Source organism: Lepisma saccharinum, chromosome 13 (assembly GCF_977018435.1).
Source record: "Lepisma saccharinum chromosome 13, izLepSacc3.1, whole genome shotgun sequence".
Classification (NCBI taxonomy): Eukaryota; Metazoa; Arthropoda; class Insecta; order Zygentoma; family Lepismatidae; genus Lepisma; species Lepisma saccharinum.
This window is the reverse complement of record NC_139241.1, coordinates 68318066-68336818: the sequence shown is the minus strand read 5'-3', so window position 1 is coordinate 68336818 and position 18753 is coordinate 68318066. Positions and strand designations below refer to the sequence as shown.

The 18753-nt window shown below is 37.2% G+C and overlaps 1 protein-coding gene across 2 annotated transcripts in view; it reads left to right on the top strand.

Moving 5' to 3' along the window:
- Positions 1 to 18753, top strand: part of LOC145997399 (uncharacterized) — a 58312-nt gene that overhangs the window by 6728 nt on the left and 32831 nt on the right. For both annotated transcript variants that reach the window (XM_083134396.1, XM_083134397.1), the window contains exons 2-5: positions 1099 to 1214; positions 2450 to 2582; positions 5036 to 5140; positions 10320 to 10475. In XM_083134396.1, the coding sequence (XP_082990522.1) occupies positions 1145 to 1214; positions 2450 to 2582; positions 5036 to 5140; positions 10320 to 10475 (464 nt within the window). In that variant the 5' untranslated portion in view covers positions 1099 to 1144. The remainder of the gene's footprint in view (positions 1 to 1098; positions 1215 to 2449; positions 2583 to 5035; positions 5141 to 10319; positions 10476 to 18753) is intronic.

Sequence of the window (18753 nt, the reverse complement as noted above, 5' to 3'; positions counted from 1 at the left end):
TTAGCACCAACTTCTGCCACATTTTTGCATAATTTACGAGGATTATAACGTATTTGATACTACTACTATAAATAATAATAATGTTGGTCCTGGCAGGTTCGAATCCTAGCTTGGACATGGATGTTTGTGACTGTCCAGTCATCAATTTCATATCACATCACTCATCCCCATCTTCGCATTAGCCAAGCGTGGCACAAGAAGCGAAGTAAAATAAAACAAATCAATAATAATAATGCTATAATAATATTATTAACACTGTGGCTCAGTCCATAACGCATCTGACTACCATGCTAAAGGTCCAGGGTTCGATCCCCGGCCGGTTCAAATCCGGAAACTTTTCTAACGTTGGAAGCAGCCCCAGTGTCGAATAACATGGGTACCTGGGGGAAACCCTGGGGGGTAAAGGCGGTCAGGGGCATGATGCTGATCACATCACCCCCACTCATGACCGGATCAAGAAAGTGTGGGGCGTTACCCCCAAACCCCTTATAAGCCTTCATGGCGTGGTGCTAAGCACAGGGGAACACTTTACCTTTATTAGTACGTTTATCCTGGCACTTTCTCCCCACCCACTCAGTCAAAATTCATGGTTGCGCCTCCGATTGTAAATAGAAACTCAGCACCTTAAATTAAATATTTTAATTATATTACGTATACCATTTAATTGAATTATAATTTTGAATGTTCTAATCACATAAACCCTTTATATTATTAAGATATTTGTGAGTGGATGTTGAGAGGCGGTAATACGTAAGGTTGAAATAGAGAAAACATCTGCTTGAATTTTTGGAAAGTTCGTCTTGAAAACCAGGAATTATCCTTGAATTTTATCATGGTCCTAGAGTATCCACCCTGATTTGACTTGTGTACAAAAACGTGTGTATATCATGCTGATATAGGGATCACGCAATCTAAATTTGTGTATTTTTGTAAGATTCAATTATTGTTAAGCATGTGCATAATAGAGAAAAGTTGCAAAGATTATACAATTGCAAATTCCAAGGCACAGTCACAATGTTAAGTTTTGTTATCTTTACATTTATTTTGAACTGAATGTTGTTTAAGACGTGATGGCATTTTTCTTTACTATTTTTCCAGGTTCTAGTGCATCTGTACTCTAGTGAGCTGTTTCCTCTAATCTACAATGTCTGTTGTTATTGAGACTACCATAGGGGACATAACTGTCGACCTATTCACTGACGAGAGACCAAGAAGTAAGTATTTATGTGCGCAAATAAGTTAAAAATTGCTTCTGATACGTGCAGGGACATGTTTTTTAAATTGTACAATGGAAGAATGGACTGTGCAAAACTTTGTATCATGATTGGATGTCTGCTCACTGGGACGCATCAATTTAGGCTTTTTTTTTTTTCCAAGAGCTTAATTAATTCCACATTGGATACAAGTAAGTAATAATTGCACCAGAGCGGCTTTCTCTGCCATATCACTGCAGATTTTAATCTTTGACTAGCAACATTGCAGAAATTTGTAATGGCATGTTTATTATTCTTAATTATACATGTGATACAGAGAACACACTTTCCAGTAAAAGACACATGCTGTACTTGTTATTTAAAGAAAACAAGCTATGGAAATTTCCATAAGCGAAATCGAAATATTAAAGAAATATATTTTTTTAGAGCTGAATTTGAAAATTCAGGCACCATGGCTACTGGACACCCTGTATTCTCTCAGATATCAGGTATGAATTTTTCAGGTCATGTCCCTGTGTGAAGTAGCTCTGGTGTTCCCAGCCTCTGGGGGCTGAGCTCTATGAGGCTCCATTACTTGTTGTAACGTACATCGTGTCAGTAAACAATCTCTGAATTTTGTGTTTGCGAGTGTCTTTCGCATTATGCAGTGCAGTTTGCATCATTTTGTGACATGGTAGGAAAATGCACCGTACACCTTTCAAAAACATGAAAAATTAACATTGCAGCATATAATTTCATGTTTCCATCAAAAGCAAATTATATCTTACAGCAGGCACACTACTTCCTGGCAAGGGAAGTGGGTAGCTGGGAAACGACCAATCCAGCGCAATAAGAAACACAGGAGCCTGTAGAACGAGGACCGTGTATTACTTCCTCCAAGGTCGTATCTCTCAGCGTCACCACTTTTGTGTGGTTGGTCTGCAGCATATTTCCCACTTCCCTTGCCAGCATATAGTGTGTCCGCCGTAAAAGTGGACAAGAGTTATAGTAACTACTAATGGTACTTTTATGAAATATCTTGTCTTAGGTGCAATTTGTATGCAAAAGTGTCACTATTTTCAGTGCAATGAATCCTGTTTTATGAATATAAATAATACATGTTCATGCTATCTAGTTAGTTGTCTTGTACTCGTATCCATGGTAAGATATACAAATTTTGTATGTATACTGCAACTAAATTTATGTTTGGTAAAGATAATTTATTTAATTGACATGGCTTTGTTTAATCTTTTTAGCATGCCTGAATTTCCTGAAACTGTGCAAGGTCAAGTATTACAACTTCTGCCTGTTCCACTCGGTCCAGCACAACTTCATTGCTCAAACGGGAGATCCTACAGGGTCCGGAAAAGGAGGAGAGTCCGTTTATGGGTGAGTGTATGCCTTAAATGCATTCAACATATGCCAGCCCCCGTGATGGCGGGGTTAACACGTTGTGCTAGGATGCGTGGGATGATTCGAATCCCACCCTGCGCATGGATGTTAGCGAGTGTCTTTTCATCATGTCATCACTCATCCCCATCTTTGCAAATTAGCCAAAAGGGGCACAAAGGGTGAAGTAAAAATAAAGCAAATCAATCAGTCGAAAGTATTCAATTCCTGTCTCTTGATCACTAAAAATGATCCGTTTTGACAAACCCTCATTCATTTCCACAATGGCCAAGAAGTTCTCACAAGACTTTAGCCACTTGGATGGATCAGAGGCTGAAGATTTTGTACCAGTTGCAATTTGCGTGGGTACAACTGTAATCGTTACTGTAAAATAGTCCACACTGCGGACGTCTGTATCTGTGATTCTTGAATGATTCTTTGCCAAGTTGGATTCATTTAAATAAATAATTTATATAATAATGTACATGAAGATTTTGTAGATGTCCGAATCAATTTTGGCACAAGTAAGTTAATCCCATAATTGTTTAATTGTGTTTGTTAGGATCTAAGAAAGGAACCAAAATATATGTACTCACGGCATGAAGCTCGCACAAAAAGAAAATGTAAACTACACACACTTAAATTTATCTTAATTTAAAATTCAGTAACTTTTATAGCAAAAATTAACATTTTGTGGAGAAAAATATACAAAATACTGATCGTGTTAAACCATAGATAGTGTCATTATCATTAAGCTGTAAATAAACATGGCAGCTGATATTTTGCATACGATCATTAAAAAATTGTCAAAATTCCTACGAAGACTACGAAAATATTTTAAGTTACAATTATAGACTACATCCAGGATTTTGTAGTTTCACTGTAAGAAAAGTTTCTGTTTTCATAGTAGGCTCATGTCTGTACAGTATCAGAAACAGAAAAATGTATGTTTACATATAATCTTTTATTTGCTTTAATCAAACTGTTCAAATATTTTACAGGGCAGTTTACTAGAAAAAGCATTTCTATAAAAAAAAAAATCATGATTTTTCTTCACTTTGCTTTCCACAGAGATTTTGGCTCCGAACAAATCTTTCACGCACTGTGTTGACCATTTCTTTGGTAACATTTTGGTCTCCCCGTATGATTTTTTTCCTTGAAAACATATTCATCATCTGTTACGAACTTGTTCGTACCACCTTCGTATTGATGACGTGGGAAGACCATGATGCCCAATTTGCCATTGAATGCTCTTTTAACCACCACAGGACTTCATAGTTCATGCATATACCAGGACACACCGACTACGTTTGGTTGGTAAGGCAGCCATTTTCTCCGACACGATGTACACTTTTTCTTGCAGTGTGGCAGTATGCTACTAAGGCTATTCCAATCTAGATCCACAGTTCGTAGTGGACAGGAATTTCACGACCCTTGGGACATTTCCGACTCACATTATGGTGTCACGAAATTGGCCAATAATTTATGAACACTGTGTATTTTGATACCCTGGTTGCTGTTCACCTCAAATTACTGGGATTTTTTTTTTACCATTTGCACCGAAAACCACATTGAACCTGTTGAATAAATGTTATTCTCTTTAATAGCAATTGCAGTTTTATTACTCAATTTTTTGGAACATTGCGGATTGTCCCAATTGCATGCATGATTGCTCACAAGTGATGAAAGAATGTGTTGAACTTTTTTAACCAAAAAATTATTGTAAGGGATGTTCCAATTAAAATTTACATGAAGAAATGCACTTGTGTTACCCATTGTGCTAATTGCACACAGATGTGTCACAAACAATTACTAGTCTTCAGTTCATATGGCAGCCACTCTGTTACTTGGCTGAAGGTGGCAGGATTTTGGTCACCCTGCAGTCTTTCAACAGTTTATGCACAGAGCACATACTACCTTGTGTACTACCTTTGGTCTTAGTCACTCATTTTGTACACTTTCTATGAAAGTTAACTTTCCGTTTGTACACCAGGGTCTCTTGGACCCTGTACCATAGTTGCATTTCTCTGCACATTATGCAGTAGACAATGCAGGACATTGTTGCTTCTATATAAATTCAGTTTGCTGTTAGATGTCGTAACAGCTGGGAGCGCAGCATTCTGCTACTTCAAATACAACCAGTGATTCATTTAACTTTCTGTCCCATCTCACAGGGTCTGTCAGACCCCAGTGTACATAGTAAGATACAATATTTTGTGTACTGATATCTACATTTCTACATAGTTATTTTGGAATAGGCTCAAAATCATCTCCAAGGACTTACCTTTCCATTCATTAACAAACACCTCCAGCTAGAAATATAAATGCTGTTTCAACCCATTTACACAAATTTATTGTGGTATTTGGGCATACATGTATGTTGTTTGTCGTCTTTCTATTTGTTAAGAACAATAATAATGTTCAAATCACTCATTCTGGTTTTTTATTTACAGCATTATCTATGGAGATAAGGCGAGATATTTTGAGGCCGAAACCATGCCGAAAATCAAGCACAGCAAGATGGGTTTGCTGTCGATGGTTCACTGTGGTGGAAATATGTAAGAAAATCCATTATTCTTAACTTTGGTATTTCATTAACTTAAGCTACTTTATAAAGAAGGAAAGTTAAAAACTATACTTACGTATGTGAGTATATTGTTTCCACTGTAGAATGACGTTTCGGAGATTGACTATCTCCTTCTTCAGGTTCGTATAAAAAAACTAGGTACTTAGCATAGTACGGCGTCGAAATGTAAAATGAGGATTGTGGATAAGGGTTGGTTTGGATACATTTAAAAGTTATGTTTTTGTACTAGAGGAATGTAAAAAGCTCGTCGTTCACTAAAAAGACTTGCACAATAAACCTATCCACAGGTAAAAAAGTTAAAAATCTAAAAAACCTGCATGAATCACTAAACAACTTGTAGGTTGTGGGCATAGAATCGCAAAAAAAGAGATAATTAGAAAAGAGGGGAGGAAGTTAGGAAGAAACGTGTATGAAATGGTGGATATTTGTAGGGTGGGGGAGAATAATCTTAATAGGGACAAAGGAAATTTGGAAGAAGGGTGGATCAATTTCCTCAAAAAATGGGACAAGGCCTGGAAGATTGAACCCAATATCGGTTTCCACGTCACTCCGGAAGTTATACAAGCGGCACGGTAGGAACGTGAATTTACGTTGGATTTGTGTCGTCATAAGGGGAAATGAGAAAATAAAGGGGAGGGGGAAACATCCGTGGAGAACTGACCTTCATGTGGATTAGGATGCACAGTTGGGTAGGAATGGCCGAACCTGCAAGTTGTTTAGTGATTCATGCAGGTTTTTTAGATTTTTAACTTTTTTACCTGTGAATAGGTTTATTGTGCAAGTCTTTTTAGTGAACAACGAGCTTTTTACGTTCCTCTAGTACAAAAACATAACTTTTAAATGTATCCAAACCAACCCTTATCCACAATCCTCATTTTACATTTCGACGCCGTACTATGCTAAGTACCTAGTTTTTTTATACGAACCTGAAGAAAGAGATAGTCAATCTCCGAAACGTCGTTCTACAGTGGAAACAATATACTCACATACGTAAGTACAGTTTTTAACTTTCCTTTTTTATATTCTGGATTTGTGAGTAATACGCAACAAACCTACAAAATGCTATTAAGCTACTTTGTCCAGACATTCAGTGTCTTTTGTTGTACTGTTTCTTTGTTTTGTGTGGTTTTTATCTAAAATGCGGATTTCTTGTATCCAATTCAATCACATTTGGAGAATAAGTTGAGAGCTTAGTATGGTATGAGTTTGGTGTCAAATGTTCCATAACTATTGAAATCTTATAAGGATAAACAATTCGAATGTTTTAGCACTGATAACTTTTAAATCTATAAAATTCTAAAGTTTCCTTCATGTTCATGAATGGTTCGGTAATCTTTGTCCGTACATGTAACAAAGTGATGACAATGGGTTTTTGGTTTTGAAACAAAAAAAAAACTCTGTATTTACCCTTTTAAACCAGATCTTAAGAATTATGAGTTTATATCCATAAAAATAGACAGAAAGTACAGAATTTTTCACTAAATTACAACTATTTATAGATATATTGGATCAGTAAGAGTATCGATTAATCTATACCATTCCTAGAATCTATAATTTTACCCTCTAGGTTAAAAACTTATAAACTGACAAGCGGTACGTGGATGTTGACATTTTGTGAATATTTGTGTTCATTGTTGGCAGGATAGGCCAGTGCAGGATAACAATATGGGCTGGAACTTGTCAAAATGGAAGGTTAATTCTTATCAGAAAAGTTGGTACTTTGCAACATATTAAAATTAGGATTTTGTAGAGTTGAATCAGTAAAGAATGGCTTGGAAATTTATTTCAAAATATCTGGATAAATTGGGAATTGTGAATACATAAAATATTACCACAAGGTGAAATTGTCATTAGTTCAGGTTCCTGTAATAAGAAAAAAAACAACTCAAAACTGAACACGATCATGTAAAACCAGTCACAGAATTGTACTGCACGTAGTTATGTAGGGCTTTCCAAATTGTGTATTAGTAATGCTACCTTGTAATCAAGAGGTCCTGAGCTTGATAGTCAGTGGAGGCACATAGTGTTGTAGATCCCACTTTAAACTGTAGGCCCGATACCTATTACCCTTTCTGTGCATAGGGTTGACTTGGAACTCAAATTCTACTTGTGTAGTAATAAGTTGAAGACTCTGATATGCCAAACTTTGTAAGTTCTGTTCAAGATTGGATAGTGAACGAAAGCAAGTATTTTTTTTTTATATGTAAGGTTACATGCATAAAGATGAAGTATTGCAGTAGTGCATCATCTTTTACAATTTTTACTTGCTTTTAATTTTTGTACAGTTACGTAGTAGCTTCGAGATACAAGGCAGGTAAGTTACATGCCTGGGGCAGCTTTTAGACTGAAGTGATAACCGACATGCAGCATGTGCCACGTGGAAATAAATGCAATAAACAAGCTGTAGATGCATGTTTTGTCTGTCACTTCAGTTTGAAATGTCCCATATATTCATAGCTTGGTAGAGGTTCCGGGAATTGAGGATAATTTGTTGTCTGCTGCCTTGCTATTGTCTTAGTTCTGTTCTTCCAGTGAATATATAATTAAAATGCACCCATTTCTTGGCATTATGATTGTTTTCGAAGCCCATTTTTCCTTATATTTATGCTTAAACACTAACTGCCATGTATGTCAGATTGATACACAACACAACTTGCAGACAGCAAGTATATATATGTATAGATAGTCGTTATGCAATCCCTTTGAAAACAAATGTGTGTATGAAACTACTTTACTACTACAGGGTTTGTATAATTGTTATACACATGGCGTAAGGAGGAAGAAATTGAATATTGCACAGGCCATGGGCATAATAATTATAGGTAAAGATAAAGTTCCCCATGCCATTTTGTAAGTGATGTGATCAGCACCATGTTCTGGCTGGGTGAACCCCAGAGCTGCTTTATACAGAGACAAGGCCGGAAAAGATCCAACCTTGGATCACCCACCCCATGAATCGGACCTGGGTCTCCCATGTGGCAGTCATATTCCCTTCAAACTAGACCACCACGGCTCACGCATAATAATTATACACACCATCAGAATAGATCTGGCCTTCCTCTAGAAAATGCAAAATTTGCCCTGGCATTTAAAGTGTTAATTATCTTATGTAGAACTTATTCGTGTGTGAATGTACAACCACTGATTGTTGGTCACTTTGATGGCTGAGTGCACGAAGAAGTACTTAATCGCTATTTTGCCACCAGTGGTCCCAGGTTCGAGTCCTGGCATGGAGATAAGCGTTTCTTTGTAGTGTTCCTTCATTAATTTTTATCCAATCGTTCCTCACCATCTTCACTGTGTTTAGCCTAAACAGGCGATAAGAAATGACGCAAGAAAGTGCTTATACAGAATACAGTATCGGGTTGAATTTTGAGCATAAAAGTGGATTCCTGACTTGAACTCGGACCCAGGTGTTCGGATGCCACTGCATTGTCAGCATCAAACTCAGTGCTTTAAAGGGAACGGTTTCCATTGCAGTATTGTTGACTGGCATGGCAGAAGTGGATAATCAGGTGAAGCAAGGGCTGGCATGGTATCTCAATTGGTAGAACAATGGCACAGTGTATGACAGAGACCTAAGTTTTCTTGAACGTGAATGTCCTGTGCTTATTATTCCTTCATGGAGCATCCCTACAAACTAGGGTTGCTAACAATAAACTCGTACTGGTGTGTGAGAATACTGGGAGCCTGGTATTAGAAGTTCAGAAATACTGAAAGCATGTATGTGCATATTTTTCCTATCTGACACATTCAGTATCTTTGGTATCACTGAAATTTTCAGATATATTCGTTATATTTATATATCGGTACTTTTTGTGTGTGATAAGACTGAAAGTTGGTATTTAAGTGAGCTTTCAGACTGAAGCAACAAGTGACGGGGCTTACTCATACTGAAGTGACAAGCAACACAGGTTAACTTACAGGCTATCTGGTCAAAGATCCATCTTGGATAAACCCAGAGTTCTCGTTTCCAGATGGGGGAGTGTGAACTGAAAAAAGGAGTGTTGCCAGTAGTAAATTACACCACCTGGTGTCAACATCCACCTTTTGCATGCAGTTCAGGTGGAGAGAAAGTATTGGTTCGGGATACCTTCACCCCTTGTTTTTCTGTCATGCGTAAGATTGGCAAGGCAGAATCCTCAAGAATTTCCTCTCTCCATGGTGGCTAGACCAAGCCGATTGGTTCAAGAGTTCATGTGACCTTGCCTTGCCTTTCGAAGTAAAAGGCAAACGTAGAATTTGAAGTGGGTTCTTTGGCCAGACATGGAAAGTGTGGTGTATAAGTAAGCATTCACCACACTTACGCAAACGACAGACTGAGATAACAAGTGGCGTGTTTTGCTTCAGTTCAAAAGGTTGCATTGATTACTGAAGTTCAGTTTCCATGTACAGGGTATACACAAATGAATGGTGCAGTTATAAGTGTCAATAAAAATTTAATTTTTCAACTTCCGTGGTTGCAGCAAACACTGTTAGAGGATGAAACTGTTTTTGATATGCGAGTTAAAATTACATTCCTTCATTGTCGTCTCCCCTAGTCACACGACACACATCAACGTGGTAATCAAACTCGTTCCAGACACGGTGTAACGTGTCCACTGTAATGTCCTGCACTGCATGACATTACATCATCATGAAGTTGCTGGATGGAAGTTTGTTAAAGACAGGGTTTATGCACAACCAATGCCAAATTCCATCAAGCAACTTCGTGATCGGATAATGCATGCAGTGCAGGACATTACAGTGGACACGTTACATCGTGTCTGGAGCTAGTTTGATTACCACGTTGATGTGTGTCGTGTGACTAGGGGAGCCCACATTGAAGGATTGTAATTTTAACTCTCATATGAAAAACTGGGGCAGTTTCTGCCTCTTAACAGTGTTTGCTGCAACCACGTAAGTTGAAAAATAAAATTTTTATCAACATTTATAACCACACCATTCATTTGTGTATACCCTGCAGTTTGTCGCTTCAGTCTGAAATCTCTCTAAACAAACTCAATATCGGTCAGCTCTACGACAACATAAGTTAAGAAGTGATATAATAATTAAGGGGGTTGGGGGGGGGGGGTTGGAATACTTGCAAGCTAACAGTAGAGTCACACATATTATCTTTGATTATTGCTAATCATGTATGCCTATTATAGGATAGGGTCCCAGTTTTTCCTTACATTGGGGAGTGATCTTCTGTCGCTGGATGCCGAGCATTGTGTCTTCGGAGAGGTCACCGAGGGACACGACGTTCTTCTGAAGCTGAACGAAGCCATCTGCGACGATGAACATCGCCCTTACCAAGACATAAGGTATTTACAATGTAAAAAAAGTACATTACTATAATAGATAGTACTCTAAAAATTATTTATCAGTTGTGAGGTATTAAAAGTGTAGTTAAACAGTTGTTTTTTTAATGGAAACTAATATTAAAAATTCTGATTGTAATTTTTGTGTGTTTGGGTACAATTGTAGTAATCATGATTTACTTTTAAGATTAACTTTGTTTGTTGTAAGTTACATTTCATTGTTTTTTTGTAATTTTTCAGCAGATTTTAATTATACTAAGCTTATTTCCTTAGCTTGTGTACTAAATTTAGAGCTCATCTAACTTGATTTTCTTTACATATTTGTTTGCGCTAATGTTAGCCCTTGTACAAAAAATTCCCTTTTGTAAACCGATAACTTAACCTTTCATTTAGAGAATAATCTGCTATTTTTTGCCTTTATAACTGCTATTGTTTGTGTCGAGCTGCTTCAGTTTCATATTTCCAGGATGCTTTAAATTGCATTTACAATGCTTCCAATTTTATTTTAATTTTTTCTGTAATGCCCACGAGACTGTTATTGTCTACTACAGGAAAGGTAATATGCCAGCTTGATGGCTGTGTGTGTTTAGTTGTCGATTCTTGACATTGCTACTGTAGGTTATAGATTATAAGAGTCCAACCCTGGGCAGGACCTAACTGATAGCATAGTGGTAATGCCACTGCTGTGTAATTAGGATCCCTGGTAGAGGAACACACCACAGTGGTTTGATTAAACTGTAGGTCTGGACCCAATTAGCCTATCCGAGCATAAAGTACACCCTGTCCACAAATTATTGGATGATTTTATAATACTATAGTTTCACTAATATTGAACAGACAGACATGATATTACCACCATGTGAAAGAGGAATGTTTGAAGTTTTGTACTGGCCAAAAACATTCTGTGTGTGTCCCACGTGTGACATTGCAGATTTCCAGGCAGTACTTTCATTCTAACCAAAGATTCTCAAGCATGTCTTGTATGACATTCTCAATGGTGGTGTTGATGCACCTTTGCAATTCTGATAGTGTTTGTGGAAGTTGAGGAGCGTAAACATTGTCTCTGATGAAACCCCACAGGAAGAAATCGCTCACTGTGAGGTCTGGTGACCAAAGAAACCACCATCGGAGACGTCATACACATTTTATAACAAAAATTGCTTGCATTTTGTGTTTAATGAAGCAGATGGTAACTCACTATCTGCACAGACTTAAGATAGAAATACTTTGGATTTTTTCAAGAAGTATTTTAAGGCTCCGAGACTGATTCCAGTGAAGTAGTTTTCGTAATTTTCTCTCCTTTCCAAAATCATCTGTAACATTCCAAATTTTAAAATTTACATATGATGAGAATTCCTTCTACTGTATTCACGGTGTATCTTTGTCTATATATATTTGGAATAGTATAATAGGCTTACATAACCACAAACCTATTTGATATGTAGACAAAAACAAAAGGAAGCTTTGCAGAAAAACTTATTGATGCTCTCTAAGCATGTGTAATTTTCAAGATTTTGGAATTTCATAGCGGTGTTTCGAAATGAGAGGAAATTTAAAAAGAAAAAACTTCACTGGTGTGGGTCGAAGAACCAGCTGAGCTTTAAAGAGGCCACTTCCTGCTCTAAATTTGTAAATAGTTGAAAACATAGTAGGCAACCTTTGTGTGTTTTTAAACTCTTCTTACTATTCATACATTTACTATCAATCATGATGTTCGATGTGGTATTACCTTCCTTCTATTGACCTTCAATTATTACAAGCATGTAAATAATGTTTTGACTGCATTTGAAGATATCAGACTTCCCTCGCAACTGAGAATTATAATTCTTGATGTGCAGAAAATAAGGTTGAACAAAGTCAACAGTCCTTCATTTACAGTTTGGTGTGAGACGTCGACGTGTTGGCACTATAGACAGGGGTCCTCCAAAATTCAGTGGGGCTTCAGTACCTGGGAAATAAAGGAAAGAAATATAATTATTACATTTGAAATGTGTTCAACATATCAATTTCACTCCATAAAGACAGTTGGACAAGGTTGTTAATATCTTTGCTGGACCTTTGTCCTGCTCCATCAAAATTGTTTCCGAAATGTTTTTTCTTCAGAAATTGCTATGTTATTCTAAATTGTGAAAAATCAAATTTTTTGCAATACCTTCTAAAGAATTGAAGTGAATTTTCATGTGATTTAGTTTCTCTGTTGCATCAATAACTGGCTTACGTTCAGTTCATCACAAATATCTAGATAACAGCAAAAGCAAACCAATTTTTCAGAATGGAGAATACCATAGTGTTTTTTTTAAAATGAGTTTCTTTGCGCAGGTCACAGATTCAGCATGGTCTTAACAATTGCATACCAATATAGTTAACATCATTTATTGTCTAGCTTCTTCTTTTTTCAGTTAGGTTAATATGAAGTGCATATTACTTCATGTAATTTTTGTATTTCTAATCCTGAAATGAAGGTTTGACAAATTAAGTATGTGATTTCCCAAAATGTTGCTGAATTTCTTTGTTCCTGCTTATAGCGAGATATTTAATGAGAATACTACACAGGAATGCATTATTAGCTACCCTATGCTCTGCAAATTCATACGGCATTTTGTCTATGAAAGCATGTGCTTTTTTTCATATATTTTGAATTATCTTGGGTTTACATTCATGTTTCTGTTGCATGTTGCCTCCGTTATTATTCACAACTATAATTTCTTCACTCAGCTGGTAGAAGGATAAATGCAGTGAGAGTAAATGAGTGTGCAAATGTGTGTGTGTATGTGTGGACCCATCCGATGCATCTTTTTTCCACTAACCAGTGTGAAATTCGCATGCAGCAGTCTCTTGAAGTACGGCTGTAGCTTCAAATGCTGACGGATTGTTAGTTTTTGTGTAAAAAGAGCATTTTTACATAAGAAGTTTTTTCCTTCCATTCACGACGGAACAGTGGGAGAGATCCTCCAAGTGTTTTGCAGCCAAGGTAGATGCTTTCGTCAAGTTGCAGCAACTTTTGAAGCCAGAAACGGTAAGTGTGTTCAGTTTTTGTTTACGTTTCGTTCTCTAGGAGCGTTGGGATTGTGAAATTTCCATGTAATTTGGAAATTCTTTGTTCAAACAAGTTCTTGTATTAGTTCATACATACACACAGGCATTGTTTTGTATGCAGAACAATGCGTTGACTCAGGCAGACAAGCAATATTTTTCTAAATGGTCTTTTCAGACAAGATCAACCTCCCCTCCAAGTAGTACATTCTGGACTGCATTTTGAAGACTAGCAAGGCTTTTCATCTGGACTCAGCCAATATAATTCTCTGTAGGGCTCGTGTTGTTGTTCTCCATGGACGTTTGTGATTGTTCCTTCACCATTTCATCAGTAATCATTCTCGTCTTCGGGATAAGCCAAAAGTAGCAGGAAAACAAAGTGAGATTAGCCAAATCAGTCAGTCAGACTGATGTGACAACCTACAAGTGACACAGGTGTTTCACACTGAAGTGACAAACTATGAGTGGTTTTTGCATTTCATACTGAAGCGACAAGCTACATGACACAGAGGTTTGACATTGAAGTGACGTGGAGGTTTCACATTAAAGTGACAAGTGACATGGAGGTTTCACACTGAACTGACAAGCTATGAGTGACAGAGGTTGCACATTTTGAAGTGACCAGCTAAAGCTACGGGTGACACAGAGGTTTCACATTGAAGTGACAAGCTACGGGTGACACTGAGGTTTCACACTGAAGTGACAAGCTAAAGCTACGGGTGACACAGAGGTTTCACATTGAAGTGACAAGAGACATGGAGGTTTCACACTGAAGTGACAAGCTACGGGTGACAGAGGTTTCACATTGAAGTGACAAGAGACACAGGTTTCACACTGAAGTGACAAGAGGCACAGGTTTCACACTGAAGTGACAAGAGACATGGAGGTTTCACACTGAAGTGACAAGTGACATGGAGGTTTCACAATGAAGTGACAAGCTACGAGTGACATAGGGGTTTCACACTGAAGTGGCAAACCACAAGACCACAAACTGGACACACCAGAAACTACATTTTCACTTTTGTACAAATGTTTCATTGGTCCTGGGTTCAAATCCAAGCCAGTCATGAGTGTTCTTTGCAAGTGTCCCTTCATCATATCATCACTCATCCTCATCTTTGTGATTAGCCAAGGGTAAGAATACGAGGCAAATTAAACCAACTCAATCGATTGATCAATAAAATACACGTGTGAAGATTTTTCTGCCTAACTTGTTGCTGTTGTATTCCTAGTAAGACGAGTTGTGCTATTGACATGATATTTTAATTGCTGGAGTCCGCTTAAAAATATTGCTTGTCGACTTGCATTTTCTGTCTTTTTATTATAGGCTGCCGAAAAATGTCTGCATCATGGCGAAATTACAAGTTTGTAAATAAGGCCTCCTCAAATTTCAAGATTAATGTGCAGGCAAAATCTTGCAAGCCTAAACTTGCAAGATACTAATTATAATAACTAGTAAAAAATAAACTAATAACTTCTAAATTCTTTTTTCCTCTGGTGCAGGCCTTTTTGAACTTCCTGTAGCTTTATGTTCATTTTATCGATAGAAAGGGGCAACAGAATTACATTGCTTAATTCATTAGAAAATGTACCTAGTTAGTGAGTAATATTCATTATCAGCCATGCAATGTTCAGAGCTTTCTACATGTTATTGATGGCTTCTGTTACGCGAAACTAATGGTTGTTGACAACTCTTACACACAGATTAAGAACAATATAACAACAGTATTGAAAAACAGATGCTTCATGAAGTGGGAGGGTAGATTCAGAAATAGTGGCATGTCCAAGAAGAAAATCACTTTAATTTGGGCAAACTTTTAAGTTCTACTTACGTGAAGATTTCACCATCATGAATTTTAAGGTCTAGCTTTGAACAGTGCTTCAATCTCTGAAGATAAGTGACATAATCGCTCAAAATTCCAGCAAGTAGTATTTTCTTCAAGAGTGGCCATTTGTGGCAAGTAACTGTGTTACATATCCCATTGTTAGAACCAAGAGCCTACTTAGGAATGCTGTAGTTGGCTACGCTACTTTTTTTCTTTACATAATACATGTACATTAATATTTTTTGAATTATAATCTGAGACAATTTTCAGCTTTGCTTATCATGACTGTAGGTACATAGCAGTGCTAAGTTTTGAATTTTTCTTGGGTAAACTACCATTTTTTTCCATCTAATTCTACCTCTTGTGAAAGCCACAGGCATTTCATCCAAAATGAAACAAACAACTCTACAACGAATAGTTTTCATTCTGCAAGTTTTAAAAAGCATTTTCATGCATTTGACAACCTCATGCTTTAAAACCAGCAATTTATGTCACGTTGCGCTGGTACATCCATACTCTAAAGCTTAAATTATCTTTAGATTAAGTTAGGAGATTATCATGAAGTCCAAATTCAAATTTTAACTGTCCCTCAACCATATTCTCCAATACATATATAGATTAGTATATTTTGTATACAAATTCTAAGGTAGGTAAGCATCTATCCCTACTTTTCATATTTTTCTCTTCATGATGAAAATAATCTGGTTTTCATTCCTTTCAGAGCAATATATTGTGTCTAGACAAGCAGGGTGTCTCCACGAAGGTATCAAGGTGCCTGGAGTGTGGTGCGGTGTCCTCCACAGGTTCGGGTTTGGCAGCACTTCCTCTGGCACACATGTGCAACACTGCTTAAGCTTACAGGAGCATCTTAACAAGCTTCTCCTCGTCTGGAGTACATGCCCACAAGTTGATTAGATCTTCAATTGATGAAGAATTTCATGCCAAGAACGAAGATTGAAGTTAGAGTCATGTTGCGGTTTCCACATTGCGAAGTCGGCGGCAGGTTTTGCAGCGGCGGAGTATGAGATTTGACAAACCAGTTACTGGAGCCATTTTTTTATAAGATTGGTGGGTGAGTGAATGTGTTTTCTGTTTTTTTAGTGCTATGTGTAACTTAATAAGTACACATATGCTATTCTATATTTCACTGGAAACATATTTTCATTTACAATATTATTATTAGTGAGAAAAGAGAACATTAGCTCAACTGGGTTAAGAAATGAATTCTCTCAAATTACGTACAACAAATTAATGCAACACGTATTGACACCATATCACTTTCCTGTCAGAACTTTCTTTGCAAGCAAATTGTGTTAATAAAATACATTTCACATGCTGTTTGTAACTTATCCATGGATTGGTGATATGGTTCCTTATAAGGCAGAGGAGATATCTTCAGCAGTACTTAGATGATGGACGTGGGGTGTGATATTCAAGACAGCTTGTGTGTGTGCGACATAAGGTAAGATTTGACACTGGTTTCATCAGTGCGTAATGAACTTATTATCAGAAAATTGCAAGAATTTCCCAACAAAACACAAACAGATAAGTGTCCCTGTGAAAACACACACACACACACTTCCTCTTCTGAAGTGTCTGCATACCACATTTGCTACTTTTGATTGTCAGAAACTTTCACATTGGAGCCCCATCTTGAGGGTAGGGAACAACCATAAGATTGAAGGTGCCACATCTGTTGAGTAGGGTGGCTGCCACATAAGTGGGATGTTGCTCAAATTGTTTGGCATCCTTTTGCTTACAATTGAGACACACCAGTCACCTCACGGACCACTCCAGATTTTCCCATGTCTTGTATGAGCACCATCTTGGGAACTATTTAATAGTTATTTGAACTATGGCGACTCCCTACCTTTCTTTCTTATCTTTATGGAGTGCACATTTTCTGTCTTTGTTCAAGTAAAAATCAATAATCAAAAGTTAAGAGTGAAATTGTAATTTTTTCTTAATATTGCATTTGTGATCGCAGACCAACTAATGCCTTCTTATAATTAAAATGTAGGACACATGGCTGGCTTTTATTTATTGATTTTTTATTTTATAATATGGCATAATGGCCTATGAGTGCTAGGGCCTACTTACTGACCAACCAGTTAAAGGGTGACAAAGTAGTCAGCACGGCGAACCCACAGGCATAGTCGTAGGTTTCTGTAACCGGGTTACGCTACTAATTCGTAGCTGCCCAATTTCCTCACGATGGTGGGTGGCCACCATTCCCATACACACGCCGAAATCTCAGGAGAAAAGTTTTTTGCACTCCCCCTCCCAGGATACTCGAACCTTCATGCGTCCTGTAGCTGGACCCCAAAACATGATGCCTTAGATTGCGCAGTGACTGTGTAGGATTTATTATTATTATTATTTTTATTATTTAGTTAAAAAATTGCACATACTCTATAAAGGTGGCTAAACTGTATGTGAACTGAATATAGGACTATGTAATATTTTATGAATTATGTAAACACTAACTAGGATCCATATGAAATTCTGAATATATCCTTGGGAATTGTAAAATTGAATGAATATTTTGATTTTTATCGTGTTGTTAATGTCACAGGATCATTTGCAGGTAAGACTTTGTATTCTTGTAAATATTAGTGCTTAGATAATAATTTGAATTGTACTTAAATGCTTTCAATTTGTTTATTTTTCAGTTTGTTCATTGGTTCAGATGAGAGGTGGTCGTCGTTTTGAAGAAGATGCCAGGAATTTCAGCATGAATGTTCAGTGGAACCCGTGTAATGAGAACCACATTCATTTGTTCTGATACCTGTAAAACAATGGTATTAAACATTTGCATGTTTGTACAGTACATATTGTTTTAATGGCTCCTTTGTAGTGGATAGAATGATGAAGTGATAATTCATGGAAAATTGTAGTGTTGATCACTGGTTTGTCTTGTGGGATTCTAACTGGGCCTTTTTCCTGATTTGTATGAGTGTCTTAGGTTCTCTATGACTTAGATTTTGTTCATGTTGGATTGTTTTACTTCTAACCACTGAGCTGAGCTCCATGGCGTGGTTATCCGTGTACGCTATGATGCCAAATGTCCTGGGTTCAAATTCTGGCCTGGGTGTTCTTTGTGAGCGTTCCCTGATCATATCACCACTCATCCTCATATTCAAAATTAGCCAAAAGTGGCAGAAAGGCGAAGTAAAATAAACAAAATCAATCAGTTTAACATCTGTACTTGTTTATTATACACACACATGCACACCAACGTTTGAAATGTTAGTTCTGTCCACTTTCAGAGTAGTGTATTTTTGCTATGCAGTCACGTGTTCCTAATCACTGAATACAAGATGTGTTTTGGAAGGTGTCATTATGAGCAGAGAGCAGATAACGAAAGAAAGAAGAATGCTGTTGCTTGAAGGAATAGAATTGGAGGAAGAACTGTTTACAAA